This window comes from Sitophilus oryzae, unplaced genomic scaffold, assembly GCF_002938485.1.
Source record: "Sitophilus oryzae breed Bouriz unplaced genomic scaffold, Soryzae_2.0 scaffold_1297_pilon_pilon, whole genome shotgun sequence".
Lineage (NCBI taxonomy): Eukaryota > Metazoa > Arthropoda > Insecta > Coleoptera > Curculionidae > Sitophilus > Sitophilus oryzae.
This window is the reverse complement of record NW_022145945.1, coordinates 2,854,056-2,868,428: the sequence shown is the minus strand read 5'-3', so window position 1 is coordinate 2,868,428 and position 14,373 is coordinate 2,854,056. Positions and strand designations below refer to the sequence as shown.

General features: G+C 31.8%; 1 protein-coding gene across 1 annotated transcript; it reads right to left on the bottom strand.

The window, feature by feature from the left end:
* Positions 1-2,202: 2,202 nt before the first annotated feature.
* Positions 2,203-14,019, bottom strand: LOC115874466 (glycine receptor subunit alpha-3). Its single transcript, XM_030889615.1, is given in 10 exon segments — positions 2,203-2,587; positions 4,485-4,633; positions 4,635-4,643; positions 6,388-6,488; positions 8,524-8,658; positions 8,722-8,804; positions 9,722-9,948; positions 11,510-11,654; positions 12,503-12,574; positions 13,994-14,019. Coding segments are annotated over 10 exon segments (1,242 nt in total). The 3' UTR covers positions 2,203-2,292.
* Between the last annotated feature and the right edge of the window lie 354 nt (positions 14,020-14,373).

Here is a 14,373-nt window from a genome sequence, read left to right as displayed (position 1 = left end):
AAAAGCCTTGGTAAATGCTCCTGGAATTATAAACTACACTGGCTTGGGTCAAAAAATATGGAATATTTTTTCTATGTTTTGCAGCATTACACAAATGGGAATAAATTTAAACTATAATAGGTGAGGATAAATAAAAAATATAATATTTGTTTCGAGACTTTATATAGAAAAAAAAACTAAATACCTTTTTGGGGGTTCGTGAGTAAAACTTACGCTTAGCTTAGTTTTCTTTACTCTTTCTCTTTACATAGGGCATTGTCTTTGTGGTAAAGACGTCATTCCTTTTTTTTGCATAGTTCTTCAATAAAATATTGGATATTCTGTATTTGGAACAAGATGGATTTAATAATAAATTCTGACGTATGTGAGGGGCAATTGTGACCTAAAAAAAGACTTATATCCAGGCCATTTATATTTTCAAATGTCAATGTTGTCAATATCTTTCTGTGATCTTTTTGATGTAAAAAGCTTGATTCTTCTTCCAATATTTTACTTATAGGGAGGTAAGTGTAAGCAGTAGCCATAACTACATCCTCACTAGGGTAACAGAGGCTCTGGCCTTTTTGAGGCATATTTAATACACTTCTTACCTGAGAGCTACTAGTAGGAGTGAAATTATCTCTTTTAATAGCTGTCAACCATTTTTTACGAAGCTCGTAATTTTTGGGGAATATAAAAGCAGAAACCTTGGGACCCCCTCTATAATTCCCGTGACAATTTGAAACAGAGTATGTAAAAGGCATGCTACAATAAAATGTTAATACCTACCCTTTAATACCTACCCTTTTATTATTGTAAGTAACCATTATAAAGTACTATGCAGACTGGCGGCGAAGACTTTTTACTCATTTAGGTGTAATATCTTACTCATTTAGGTGTAATAAATACTTCTAGTTCTTACCTTAAAATAATAATAGAGGAGTACGACAAGCACAAAAGTTTAAAGTTCCCTATGTGGAATGTCTGGTTTGGATTTTTATTACACTGTTATTGCTATATCACAATTTTCTGATGACACCATGCACTGAACACTAAGAACTGAACAAACGTGTTGCAGAAGCACAACAAACTAGAGATAATTAATTATTTCTGGTATGCAATCGGAACGAGAAACTACTACCGGCTTTTCAGGTTAAAGGTAAACAATTTAATAATGCGCTGCCTTCGCCGCCATATTTGCCCTGCCCATATCATGTTGATTGGCCTTGAATTGAGGTGGTGCTGATCAAATCAAATCGCAATGTTGCCAGTTGTTGGCTGGCGCACGAGCACGGTTCGGCAATGTGATTGGGCGTATTTTTCATACGTCATCAATTGGCACTTTAAAATTATTTCAAATTAAAGCAATTTTGAGGGCCTATAAAAAAATTATTCCATGTCATGGAACTATTTTTTTTGGATAAATATACTGAAAATAGTCTTCTATTTCAGATTTTGTCCTTGAATTGGGTATTTTATTTTTTGTGAAAGAGCCCATCAATCATTGCGGATCACTTGGTATTATAAATTACATATCTTATAAGCGATACCAATTAAACTTTTTGTTACGTAATCGAAGACGCGATATTTGAATTCATTGTTGGCAACCATGGACATATTCAGGGCCGGGCTGACTGACAGAAATTTAAATTTCCCGCTGGGGATTCAGATGGTAACTCTGCTGTAAAAAATGTCAAGTTGCCAAATTTATTTATTTATTTCCTGACATTGTCATTCGTTTTGACACTTTAGTTTTATATTACGATTTTTTGGTTTAAATGAATTTGTGATAATTTAGGCTTAAAAATTTTTAACTAGCAGACCTTGCAGTCGAACATTGTTCTTTTTAGAACCTCTTTTAGTGTGAAGTGTACAGGATTGCTTAATATGGCGTTGCAAAAGACTCATCGCAACCTTATTAGAATATTTTGAACGGGAAAGCGGTAGTAATGGCCCTTTATGTCCCTTAAGTGCTGTTAAGAAGGTGAATTTTGTTGAGGTAAATAATAACTCTTTATATATTTATAATTAATTTATTGTTGTTTCCTGAAATATTTTGATTAAAAGAAAATATGGGTAAAAGTGGGCAACGCTGTACCGATCAAGTTTAATCACGTGACTAAAAGTTTATTTGGTATGAACTGTAGTTATTAAGTTTTATAAAATATATTAATAATAATTATACTAACGTTTTAGTTAGGACTAATGCTTTATTAAAATACATTAATTATATTTATTGTTTTTTTATTATTACAACATGAAACCATCCATTTTGAGAAGTTCACTACATAAAACTACTTAATTATCAATTTCTTAGATATATTCAGCAAACATTATCCAGTAAGTCAAGTTTAACACCGTGAACAATAATGGAAAGAATACTCTAGAAAATCTGTCGATATTTATGGCACGATTCCTGGCTTTTTGTGCTGGTGATATGGGGGTGTGTCCAGGTGTTCCAGGCAAAGTGTGGGAGTTATCGGGTTTGGTTTGGGGTGGCCCAAAAATGGATCCTGACTTCCTTTTTTCTTGAGGCGGCTTCGGAAGGTCTGAGTCGCCCAAAACGATATTCACCAAACAGTATTCCATGAGAGCCATGAAGACGAACCTATACAAAAACAAGGTGTACAGAATGTCCCATTTTGTGTGTTTTATGATTTTTTCGTTTATGAGTATAAAGATAGCGGTTTTCACATTACGATGATACTTTTTTATGATACTAAAGATGCATTTTTAATTTTTTTGTAAGATGGTACTATTAAATTTCGAATCTGACGATTTGATTCCAAAATACCACCATCAACTTAATTTTTAGCCGACCATACCAACAGGTATAGTAGGCTATTAAGATCGCCAAAAAAAAGTTTTTTTAATTTCACTCAAAATGACGTTTAGACTTGAGCACGCACGAGATGAGCGTGCGCGCACGGCATTCGTTCGCGCTCTCGGCTCCGTTCAAATTAAAAACTTATTTTTCGACGAATGAAGTGATCCATTTGTGCGCGCACAGCAGAGTTGTGTTGGCGAAAATAATGGACGACCAAGAAATAGTCGAGGCTGCAGTCGTTGTTATGCACAGCTTAATCATTAAAAAGAACAAAAATCGAAAACATCGTCGCTGGTGGCAAACCCAAATTTTTAGAAATCGATATAATTTACTGCAACAACTTAATGTCTGAGGAGGGCTATGATCAGTTCAAAAACTGTACAAAAATGACCAGGCCCGACTTTGAATATTTACAAAATTTAATAACACCAAAAATTACGAACAAAACATACAAATTTTAGAATAGCAATTTCATTAATATCGACATATTCAATATTAATTTTATTTATAAGGTTTTGCCATGCGTTATACTTTTTTGATTTTTTAATAATACACAGAATGTTTAACATCCCATAACATAATAGAGGCAACTTTTCATATTTTTAAATTAATAATAACGAAGATTCATTGATGCACTCCATAATTTTAATAAAGAAAACGAAAAAAAATTACACACGCACGCACAAACGCAGACAAAACAAATTGCCGGTCCAAATTGAGCGTTCGCGCACATATAAAATCCCTTTGAGCACGGACCAAAAACCGACACCAGACGGCTCACGTTCGCGGCTGCTCGCGCACAGACAGATTCAGAGTGAGCGTGCGCGCACAGCCGTTTACACTTGAGCATTCGCGGAGGATCAGTGCGTGCGTGCTCAAGTCTAAACGCACCATAACACGATAACTCAAAAACCGCTAAACCGATTTTAACCAAATTTGGCACAAAAATACTGTGGCACCCGAGAATCTGGCTATTAGTTTTTGGTGGTGGTGTGGGGGTTGGTAAGGGGGTATGAGAGAGGGGGTTAAAAATTTTTTAAAAATCGTAACTCCAAAATTACAGTAGCTAGCGAAACGCGGTTTTCAATTTAAGATTAGGAATAATATTTGCGAACAAAATTTGTAATAACATCAAAATCAGTCAGAGTCGCAGTTTTTGAGATATTCCGTGTTTCCGTAGTCCGTTTTTGAGGAAATCCGTGTGGAGAACTCCAAACTCCCATAGGACGCGACCCCAGGTGGCGGATAGGGGAAATAACCGCGGACCAAAATTGGAAAAAATCCTTTACTTTGAAACTAAAAGAACTGCCTACCAACTTTTTATTAACATATTTTAGTATGGGCGGCTAACGTGTCTTCCAGCGTCAGTTTTTTCTTTTTTTAAAAGCTTATGCTCTTCCAAATGCAATAATGTTTGTTACCCAAAAAATGTCGCTATTTTTAGGGCAACTGTGCTACATAATAATCATTTTATTTGGGAAACCATAAGCTTGAAGTTAATTTGATGATAACACCCTGTATATACATATTACTTTTCTGTTAAATGCAGAATTAAATAATGAACGATACGAAGTGTTTATTATTTCCATTTATTTTTTTCAATAGAGCTATTTAAGAAAAATATTCTATTATACTTTCATTTTATGACAATCGTTATCATGACACAGTTTAAACTTACACTGTACAAGCAGACATGAAAGCATCCACCGCTTTCAAGTATGATACTGGTGGCAGTGCTGCTTTGACTTTAGCATGCTGTGTTGACAAGGTCAAGAGAGTGACACCTAATGTAACACGTGCTGGTGCAGCTTCCGGTTTGATCCAAAAATGAAACCCACTAAAATATAATCGAATTTAAGGTAATCTCATTAATCTCTTGTATAAATATATTCACTCCAACATTTCTATAAGTTTGCTATACAGAGTGCTACAAAATTCGAGGTACGAGCATTGGTATCTCGGTAACCGTAATAGATACGAATACAGAGTTAAATTGTGGCAAAGTTGTGTATTGGGATGTTCACCTAAATTCCATCTAAAAAGTTTTAAAATTTCAAGGACTGCTGAGTTTTTTAGAAAAAACTGATTTTTTGAAACTCATTTTATTTTTTTCTTGTCAAAAGGTTTTTCGAAAATCAAAAACTAATTGCACATTCTTCTTAACTACCTTTATCAGAGCTATCTAATAGTATTTTTAGATTTTCCAAATTAGCTGATGATTTATGAGATACAGAGGCCAACTTAATTTTTTTAAATACGGACCTGCATTTTTTATTTCAGGTTTTGAAAGAACTCGGTCTCCTGAATACAATGATATGCCATACTTAATACTATTTCTTTGTTTTGGATACCTTAACAGCAACAAAACTATTTAATTATTATTTAAAATAATTTCAAGTCCGACTCTGGTTTCTTAAATTATTTAATCTGGTTATATTCATCGCAACAATATTGATCAGCGCTAACACTGAATAAGGAAAATCGAGACAATTGGAAGATTCAAATAAATAATATCCACGTAAGAAATTTAAAGATATTATTTTAACCTTTTTTTATTGTGAATTTGAAATCTCAGTGTGCGATCTAATAATATGCATAATATTAATCGTAGTTATTATAAATAAATCAACTTCTACAAACTAGTTTCTAATGTTCTACATGTTCGAAAAGGTTACCACCCTCCCTACTGCACAAATTTATTTTTCGCTCAATTTTATTTATAGCTCTTTGAAGTTTCTTCTTATACTTTCGAATGCATTTTGTACTCTTTATTGTAAATGTTGAGATGAATTGATTTCACTTTTACAAATGACGTCAAATAATGTAACTCCTTGGCGATAGGTCCAGGAACCTCCTGGACATTATACTGCTCTACCACTCCTTAATCCATCTTCCGGGAAAATTATTTGATTGTTTATATTATATTATATTTATATTAATTATTTTATATTATTTTATTGTATTCGATGTTTTACCCAACGTCATTGTTAAGTTCGAAAGCTTATCAATATTGTAACGATGAACAGATTAAATATTAAAAAAACAGAGCCGGACTTGAAATTAGTTTAAATAAATTGTGTTCAAATGTCTAAAAAAAAAAATATTAAGTGTGGCATATCATTGTACTCAGGACACCGAATTCTTTTTCAAAATCTTTTCAAAATAAAAAATGCAGGTCCGTATTTAGAAAAATTAAGTTAGCCTCTGTATCTCAAAAATTATAAGATAATTTGAAAATCTAAAAAATACTATCCGATAGCCCTAACAAAGTGGCTAAGAGAATGTGCAATTAGTTTTTTAATTTTCTAAAGAGTAACGACAGGAAAAAATAAAATTGATTTTCAAAAAATCAGTTTTTTTCCAAAAAACTAAGCAATCCTTGAAATTTTTGAAACTTTTTGATGGCATCTTGGTGAACATACCAAGACGCAACTTTGCCCCAATTTAATCATCTTCGTATCTATTACGGTTTCCGAGATACCAATGATTGTCCCTCGAATTTGTAGCACCCTGTATATCTCGAAATAGGCAAGTTCGTTGGACACCTTGTATCAAGGCTTAAATTAAAAAAATATACTTACTGACATAATTACTATTAAACAGGTGGGTATGTAAGTGTGAAACAAGTAATATCCAAGTCTTCTCTTCAGTTGAAAAATTACCTCCAAGCAAGTAAAATTACCTAAAACATGCCATTTATAGGTATAGCTCCAGAAATATTAATTTATTATGAAGGTTGTATTCCATTTCTTATTATCATATTGTTACCAAATAGGATTACAGCCTAAAAAATATGCTTACACGGTAGCCTCTTCCCGGTGTTAAACCAGAAGTTTCAGGAAGTGGGAAAATATACAGTAGGTGTACTTATTGAGTGGCGCACCTCATTCGCCTCGATTGATTATACGAAAACGGAAAGATGTAGAAACATAATATTTTATGGGTATATTTGGGGGGCAATGTGCACAATTTAAAATTATTTTGAAATGTACAGGGTGTCTCAGAACTATTATTCATACCAAAGTTATATTTTTTCTTATGGAACACCCGGTATTTTATTTCATTTTTGGATTCTTGAGCCCAAAAAAGTCATTTATTACAAGGGTTAAATTTGTTTAAAATCATTGGTTTTTGAGATATTTAAAGATATTTAAATATGCATGCTACAAGAGAATTGATTATCAACACCCTGTACATTACTTTTCAGAATTAATTCTTGTGCTGAGTTTAAAGGTAAAGAAATAAACTTTACTGAAAAATGTTATTGTTTCCTTTTAATAATATAAATTTATACAGGGGTACCAAAAATTTGTGATCTATTTTACGGATTTATTTTACATAAAAACTTTGTTATTTCAAATGCAACACCCTGTATTTTTTTTAAATAAATCAAAGCATATTCAAATGCTCTTTTAAACTATATTAGGGTTTCCTATACCAATTTATCTCAGATTTTGAATAAAAAGCGATTTTTAAATAAAATGGCAATCAAGATGGCTGGTATCGCCATGGCAATTTTCTAGTGACAGTTAGTAACTATTTTCAAAATCGACATTAGTGTATGGACATTATTATTTAAACAGTTTACTAAAATTTACCCGCAATATTTTAATAAGTAAGTATTCTTTATTTTATGAAGAAAAATAAAGCCATATCTGCTGGTGGAACAAATGGATATATTACTAGTGATTTTGTTTTGTGAGGAAGATTATTTCTTGGCCTCATGAGCTAATGCTCAAAGATATCCAAATAGGAATCTTCTTGATAAGATTTCCTTTGAAAAACTACTTGTCTTATTTCCTATTTCGCAGAATTGGTAGTGTAGTTTATAAAAAACTTATTAGGTAGAAACCTGTCTTTGGAAGTGAAGAAATTGAATTAGCCGTAATTGGCTCTTTTATAAAAAAATCATATATCTACAAGTTATCGTAAAATAAAACAAAGAACTACTTTTTTCTTGATAGAATAATAAATACATATTAATAAATATTATTTATTAAACTATTGTAGGTCAATTAAATAAAAATAAACTGGTATAGATTTAAATAAAGTCTATAAACTAATGTCGATTTTGAAAATAGTTACTAACTGTCACTAGAACATTATCATGGCGATACCAGCCATCTTGATTGCCATTTGATTTAAAAATCGCTTTTTATTCAAAATCTCACATAGATAGGTATAGGAAACCCTAATATAGTTTCAAAGAGCATTTGAATCTGCTTCGATTTATTTAAAAAAATACAGGGTGTTGCATTTGAAATAACAAAGTTTTTATGTAAAATAAACCCTTAAAATAAATAACTAATTTTTGGTACCCCTGTATAAATTTAAGGAAGCAATAACATTTTTTAGTACAGTTTATTTCTTTTCCTTTAAACTCAGCACAAGAATTAATTCTGAAAAGTAATGTATAGGTATTGATAATCAATTCTCTTGTAGCATGCATATTTAAATATCTTTAAATATCTCAAAAGCCAATAATTTTAAACATATTTAACCCTTGTAATAAATGACTTTTTTGGGCTCAAGAATCCAAAAATGAAATAAAATACCGGGTGTTCCATAAGAAAAAATATAACTTTGGTATTATAATTTTAAATTGTGCACATTGACTCCCCACATATACCCATAAAATATTTTGGTTCTACATCTTTCCGTTTTCGTATAATCAACCGAGGCGAATGAGGTGCGCCACCCTGTATAATTTCACTAACCTGTTGAATAAACTTGGGTACAGTCAGCTGTTTGATTTTTAACTAGAGCCAGTTGAGGTAACTCAATATTTTCATCAACAACCAAAGGGACATCAGGATCCCACTGGAATATCATGTCATCAGTCGTATGAGATACTATTAATGAAATCAAAAAAATATATTTAGTAGGTAGCTTGGTCTTTCTAGAAAAGTACTTACAACTTTCCATTTGTAATTTACACTCTTGAGTATCGTGAGGGTATATCATAAAGTTCATTGCACACGATAGTCTCAGAGTTAATCTGAAAGATTGAGTTTGACTTATTAAATAATAAAATTGTTATAAGCTGAAGATAATTTATGTCTATCTGGAATAACTTGTACCGAAATAGAAAAAATATACAAGAAGGTTATTTAATATTTGCAATTTAAACAAATAATCTATTTATAAAAGTTATGATTATTGTAATTTTTGAAATTATTAGAATTAATAATTTTCCTGTTATTGTACAGTTTGTGAAGAAATTATGTTTTAGAGTAGTTATCAAAAATGAATAATTGACATTTCGATGGGTTGGTTTGATGAAGAAAGCCGACAATTTATGATCTTCGTGAATTTAATCTCGTGGCTACAATGACTAGCACCTAACCGACCCATAAAATCTTCTCCTGTTACATGTGTGTATTGGCGCCCAACGTGGGGCGCCAAAACAGATTGACCTTGCCAAAATTATCATCGATTGTGATTCATCATACGACGAAACGCGTAATATATTTACAAAAATATATTACGCATTGGCAAATTCATTAATAAAATACATGATGGGACTCTTTACACTTATCAGTGACAATGTGTAAAGAAATTTGATAAATTTGCATTTTTTTAGAAACATAATCTTAAATCAATTAAAATTCTTGAAATTATTCAAATGAAATATATTAAGCAAGCAAATTCAGAAATAGTATTTTGTAAGTGTATAAATATTTACCAATGATAAGAAAACTTATTTATTTAATAATATTTAAAAAATCATTGTTATCTATATGTGAATATAAAAAGTGAATGTAAGAATATAAGAAGTGAAAATATCGTTCACAATGATGAAAAAAAAATCTGGTAAAGTTTCAGCTCTTAATATTAACATTATATAAGAGGTATTTTAGTCTGATTTTCTTTTTCCCATTTAAATAACACGGAGAAACAAGCTTTGACACTTACTTGACCATGTATAATATGGTTTTATCTTTGTATAACCACATATAATGATTGGGTATGGTCATCGTTTGAAAAGTCACACTTTTCGCATTTTTGAAAAACGAATCGGGTCTCCACATATTTTTAAGCCAGTCTACTTCTAAGAGTCTGTACTCCGTGGTCATATTCTCGGGAAGTCTCAATCTGAAGTCTTTCCAAGTTTGTGCGAAGAAAATATCAGCAGCATAAGTCTGAAAATTCGAAAATTGCGAAACATTAAAAATTATACCGTATGATCGAAAAAAAGCGGCGTCAAATACGGCTAGGAAATGGCAATTGACGTAAAACTTGTCAAAACTTAACACTAATTATTATGGAAAGATTAAAAAAAGTATAGAACGGTTCCAGACCCACAAATCTATTTCCAAAAAAAAATATTTTTCTCGAATTTTCAACTACACCGTTTAAAAATCATTTTTACGCAATATGAAAATAAATTACGACCTTAAGAGTCCATTTCACTAGTCCGAAAAAGTAGCAAAATAAGCGTTCGGCATTAACGTTTTATGTAAAACTGGCTAGGTATTTTTACACAAATAAAGAAGGAAATTAAAGATAAAGGATTATACTATATCCGTAGGCGCGTTCGGTATTCACGTCCGACCGCTCGGATCGATCTCGATCGTTCGTTTATGACATCCAGATGTAGGGGAAGTAAATCTGAACCGCGCGTTCGGTAAATAAAATCGGAGCAATCGGACGGTGATCTTTTTGCTCGGAGAATTTTGACGGAACAAACAGATTAATTTGAATTAGTGAGGTTAAATTTCCATGTTTTTGTCAAGTTTTAAATTGTTTATTTTGTTGTTTAATGCAAAAGGAGGTACAAAACTCAAAAAATAAATTACTGGTCTTTTGTCTTCGAACGTTGAAAGATTTCAATTGGGAATTGGGATTTCAAACTTGTCACTTTTCCCTTAGCGATCCGAACATTCCAAACCGTTCGGTAATTTCAAGTTACTCCATCCAATCTGTGATCACGTGACAATAAATCCGTCGACATCTGAATGTGATTACCGAACTTAGCTCGTATTGTAGCACATTTTTAGATAACTTCTTTATTTTTAAGATTTTTATAGTCAAACATCAACAAAATATTCCTTATGTTTGGACTAAATTTTCTCGAAAATAAAGACATAATCTAAAATTCCGTTACTATACGGAAATAGATTGAAGTTTTGTGACTACAGTGATATATAATTTATATGGTTTTGTGACAAATTGCTCGCTATTTTATGGCAAATGCTGAAGCTCTGCAAACCTTAATCAAAGCACGTGTGTATGGAATTTTGGGTGTGTCTTAATACGACAGGATCGGGCTAAGCCTTAGGCAGATTTCTGAAATATAATATATATTTCCTTCGGCCACACAGCGATTTACCCGATCTCTGGTAGCGACTCGAACACTACAGCATAATAGACTCTTAAGGCCAGCGGGCAGTAGCAGTAAATGACATCTTGGACTTGACCTCGCAAAAATTAGTATCGATTGTCATTCCCAGCCGTCTTTGACGCCGTTTTTTTTCGTTCGTATGGTGTTTTCCTATACATATTTTCACATTGGTTTTATAATAGTAAATCACATTTAATATGTGTCAAGTGCACTACTTTCAACAACAGTCTCTTACAATTTCATTTTAGACAGTTAAAAGTACAGAATAATAAATAACCTTGTCTAATATTCTGTTGTTAAAAATGTTAATAAATAAACGTTTTAAAAAATAACTGCTTGATTGTTTTATATTATTATACCATTGAATTTTCGTCTATGCTGTCTAGACCCATCACAGTGACATGGAAGAAAACTTTGGTCGGTTCTCCATCTTTTTTTGGCGGTCTCATTTTGTCATATTTGCTGGGATCTTCGGGCAGTATATCCCTAATTGTTAAACCAGTCCTAAAATCGAATAACCCGTGACCTCATTTAGTATTTTAGCATATAAAGTTTATTCTACATGGTGAATTAAAAAATACCAAGAAAAAATCATTACTTTTTCTGTTATACTATTTTAATTGGCAAAATTATCAATTCATTTTTTTTATGTTGAAACTTGTGTTATAAATAAGGAAAATCGATATAGTTATTCAATCAGCCTGTTAGAAATCATACAGGGAAGTAAAAGTATAAAAGTAAAAAAGTAAAAAATATGTTTTTTTTACGACGTAAAACTTGTCAAAACTTAACACTAATTATTATGGAAAGATTAAAAAAAGTATAGAACGGTTCCAGACCCATAAATCTATTTCCAAAAAAAAATATTTTTCTCTCGGTATTTAACACTTTATGTAAACCTGGCTAGGTGTTTTTACACAATTGAAGGACATTAAAAATAAAGGATTATACTATATCCGTATTGCAGCACATTTTTAGACAACTTCTTTATTTTTAAGATTTTGATGATCAAACGTCAACAAAATATTACTTATGTTTGGACTAAATTTTCTCGAAAATAAAGACATAATTTAAAATTCCGTTACAATACGGAAATAGATTGATGTTTTGTGATTACAGTAATATATAATTTATAGGGTTTTGTAACAAATTGCTCGCTATTTTATGGCATATGCTGAAGCTCTGCAAAACTTAATAAAGCCTCAATCCAAGCACGTGTATTTGGAATTTTAGGTGCGGCTTAACATGACAGGATTGGGCTAAGCCTTAGGCAGATTTCTGAAATATAATATATTATTTTTTTCGACCACACACCCGCTTACTCGGTATTTTTTGGTTCACCCTATACCTACGCAACTTCATCGGTGTCATGCTCCACCTTGTGGTCCGAATATTGCTCGTGATAATACTCTATCGGGCATAAACTGCAAAATGCACAAAAACAATGTCAAAAACATATTCTAATGAGAAAAAATATCAACCACTATAAAGATATAAAAGTACTGTCAATGACTAATGAATACAAGGACATGTAACGCCCATATACGGGCTGCAGCAGAGTTTATAATGTTAGACGCCATTTTTTTGGTTGTAACTGATAAAATGATTCGTTAGCTGGTCATCAGCGACAATTTTAGCGATTTTTAATAGTTTGTGTGTAGTGTACTTTGTATAAACTTTCTTACAATAGTGATTAGTTGTTCAGGTTTCAAGTGTAAAAGCCGCAGCGATAAGAAATAGCCAGGAGTTAAATAAACAGTCCACTCCATTTTTTTACCGTTTTCTATGTTTTTTTTTGAATTCGATAATTATTTTTCTAATATTTTATGTACTTGATATGTGCTATACGTCGATACTAGTTTTGTACCTTTTGTTAATATTTTAATACGTTTTTTTCGTAATTAATTAGTTAATTAATTTTAGATGACACCACCATAGGCGTTGTCAAAACATTTATCAAAAATATAAATATATCTTTAAGCAGCTAAGGAGAATATGTGTCACGGCACTGTTTGGTGGTATGGTAACAATTTGGTCTCGGGTATTATTAGTTCTTGTATTCTTTAGTCATTGAGTGTTGTTTTGTAGTATAGTCTGTACAACGATAGAATTTATGACAGGAGTAAATTGATTTGTCTGTCAATTTTTGGATGTCGTCTGTCGAAATTATCCATTCTTAATGCTTGGACAGACTTTACAGGGTGAACACATAAAGCTTGGTACCATTAAAGGTATAATAAAAAAAAAGCTTATATGAGAGAGGCTGAATTGTAGCACTGTATATTAAGGATTTAGAATTTTTGTATTTACCAAAGATATACAGGGTGAGTCTTAAATAAATACAAATAAAGATAAAAGAAACATATTTTTCCTTTATCGTTTTTCAAATAAGTCCGAAATAATTGAGTTATTCAAGTTAGAAAATAAAAAAATTATTTATTTTTAAAAAATGTTGAGAGCCACCGGATTTTTTCTGTATTTGCATCCCTTTTAGTGCCGTAACCATGGTAATAACAGTTATTAAGCAATTATACCGTGGGAAAATTTGTTCTAAGAAGTTTTCCAAAATATACAGGAAAATTTAGAAGAAAATGCACGATTTTCGACCTCTTTTTTCCGAAAAAAAATCTTCAAGACGTGTTCCTGGGGTCGAAATATACCACCCCTAAAAACATTTACACCTATTTAAGACTCACACTGTATATTATCTAGAAATATGCTAAAGCTAAAAAACATAAAAGAAAGACTTCAAAGTGGAATATAAAAGTATTTATTTCCAGCAGAGAATCCATTGGAGGATCGCTTCCCGTTATTATGGATCTCCTTTTTTTAAAACCGCTTACGTATTTAGCAATATGCCCTTTGTCATTTGTCGGTCGGGACTACTTTAAACGACCTTTTGTTGGCCGAGTGCTATTGAAATTCCTGTACAGGGTGGGTCAAATTCGACGCTTTTAATTGGAAACACCCTTTTCGATAGGAGATGCAGCACCTTTTTACCTAGAATTTAATGGTTTAAGTACAATTTTTTTAAAATTAATAATTTAAGAGTTATCAACAGAAAAATAGATTTTTTATTTGGGGCACCCTCTATATTTTTAATTAACTGAAAAGAATTTAAAATTGCCTTTTCAAAAATATAGCACACTTAATATTTTGTTATAATCCCCTTGAACTCAAAAACATATTTTTCCAGCAAGACGACGCACCGCCTCTGATCGCT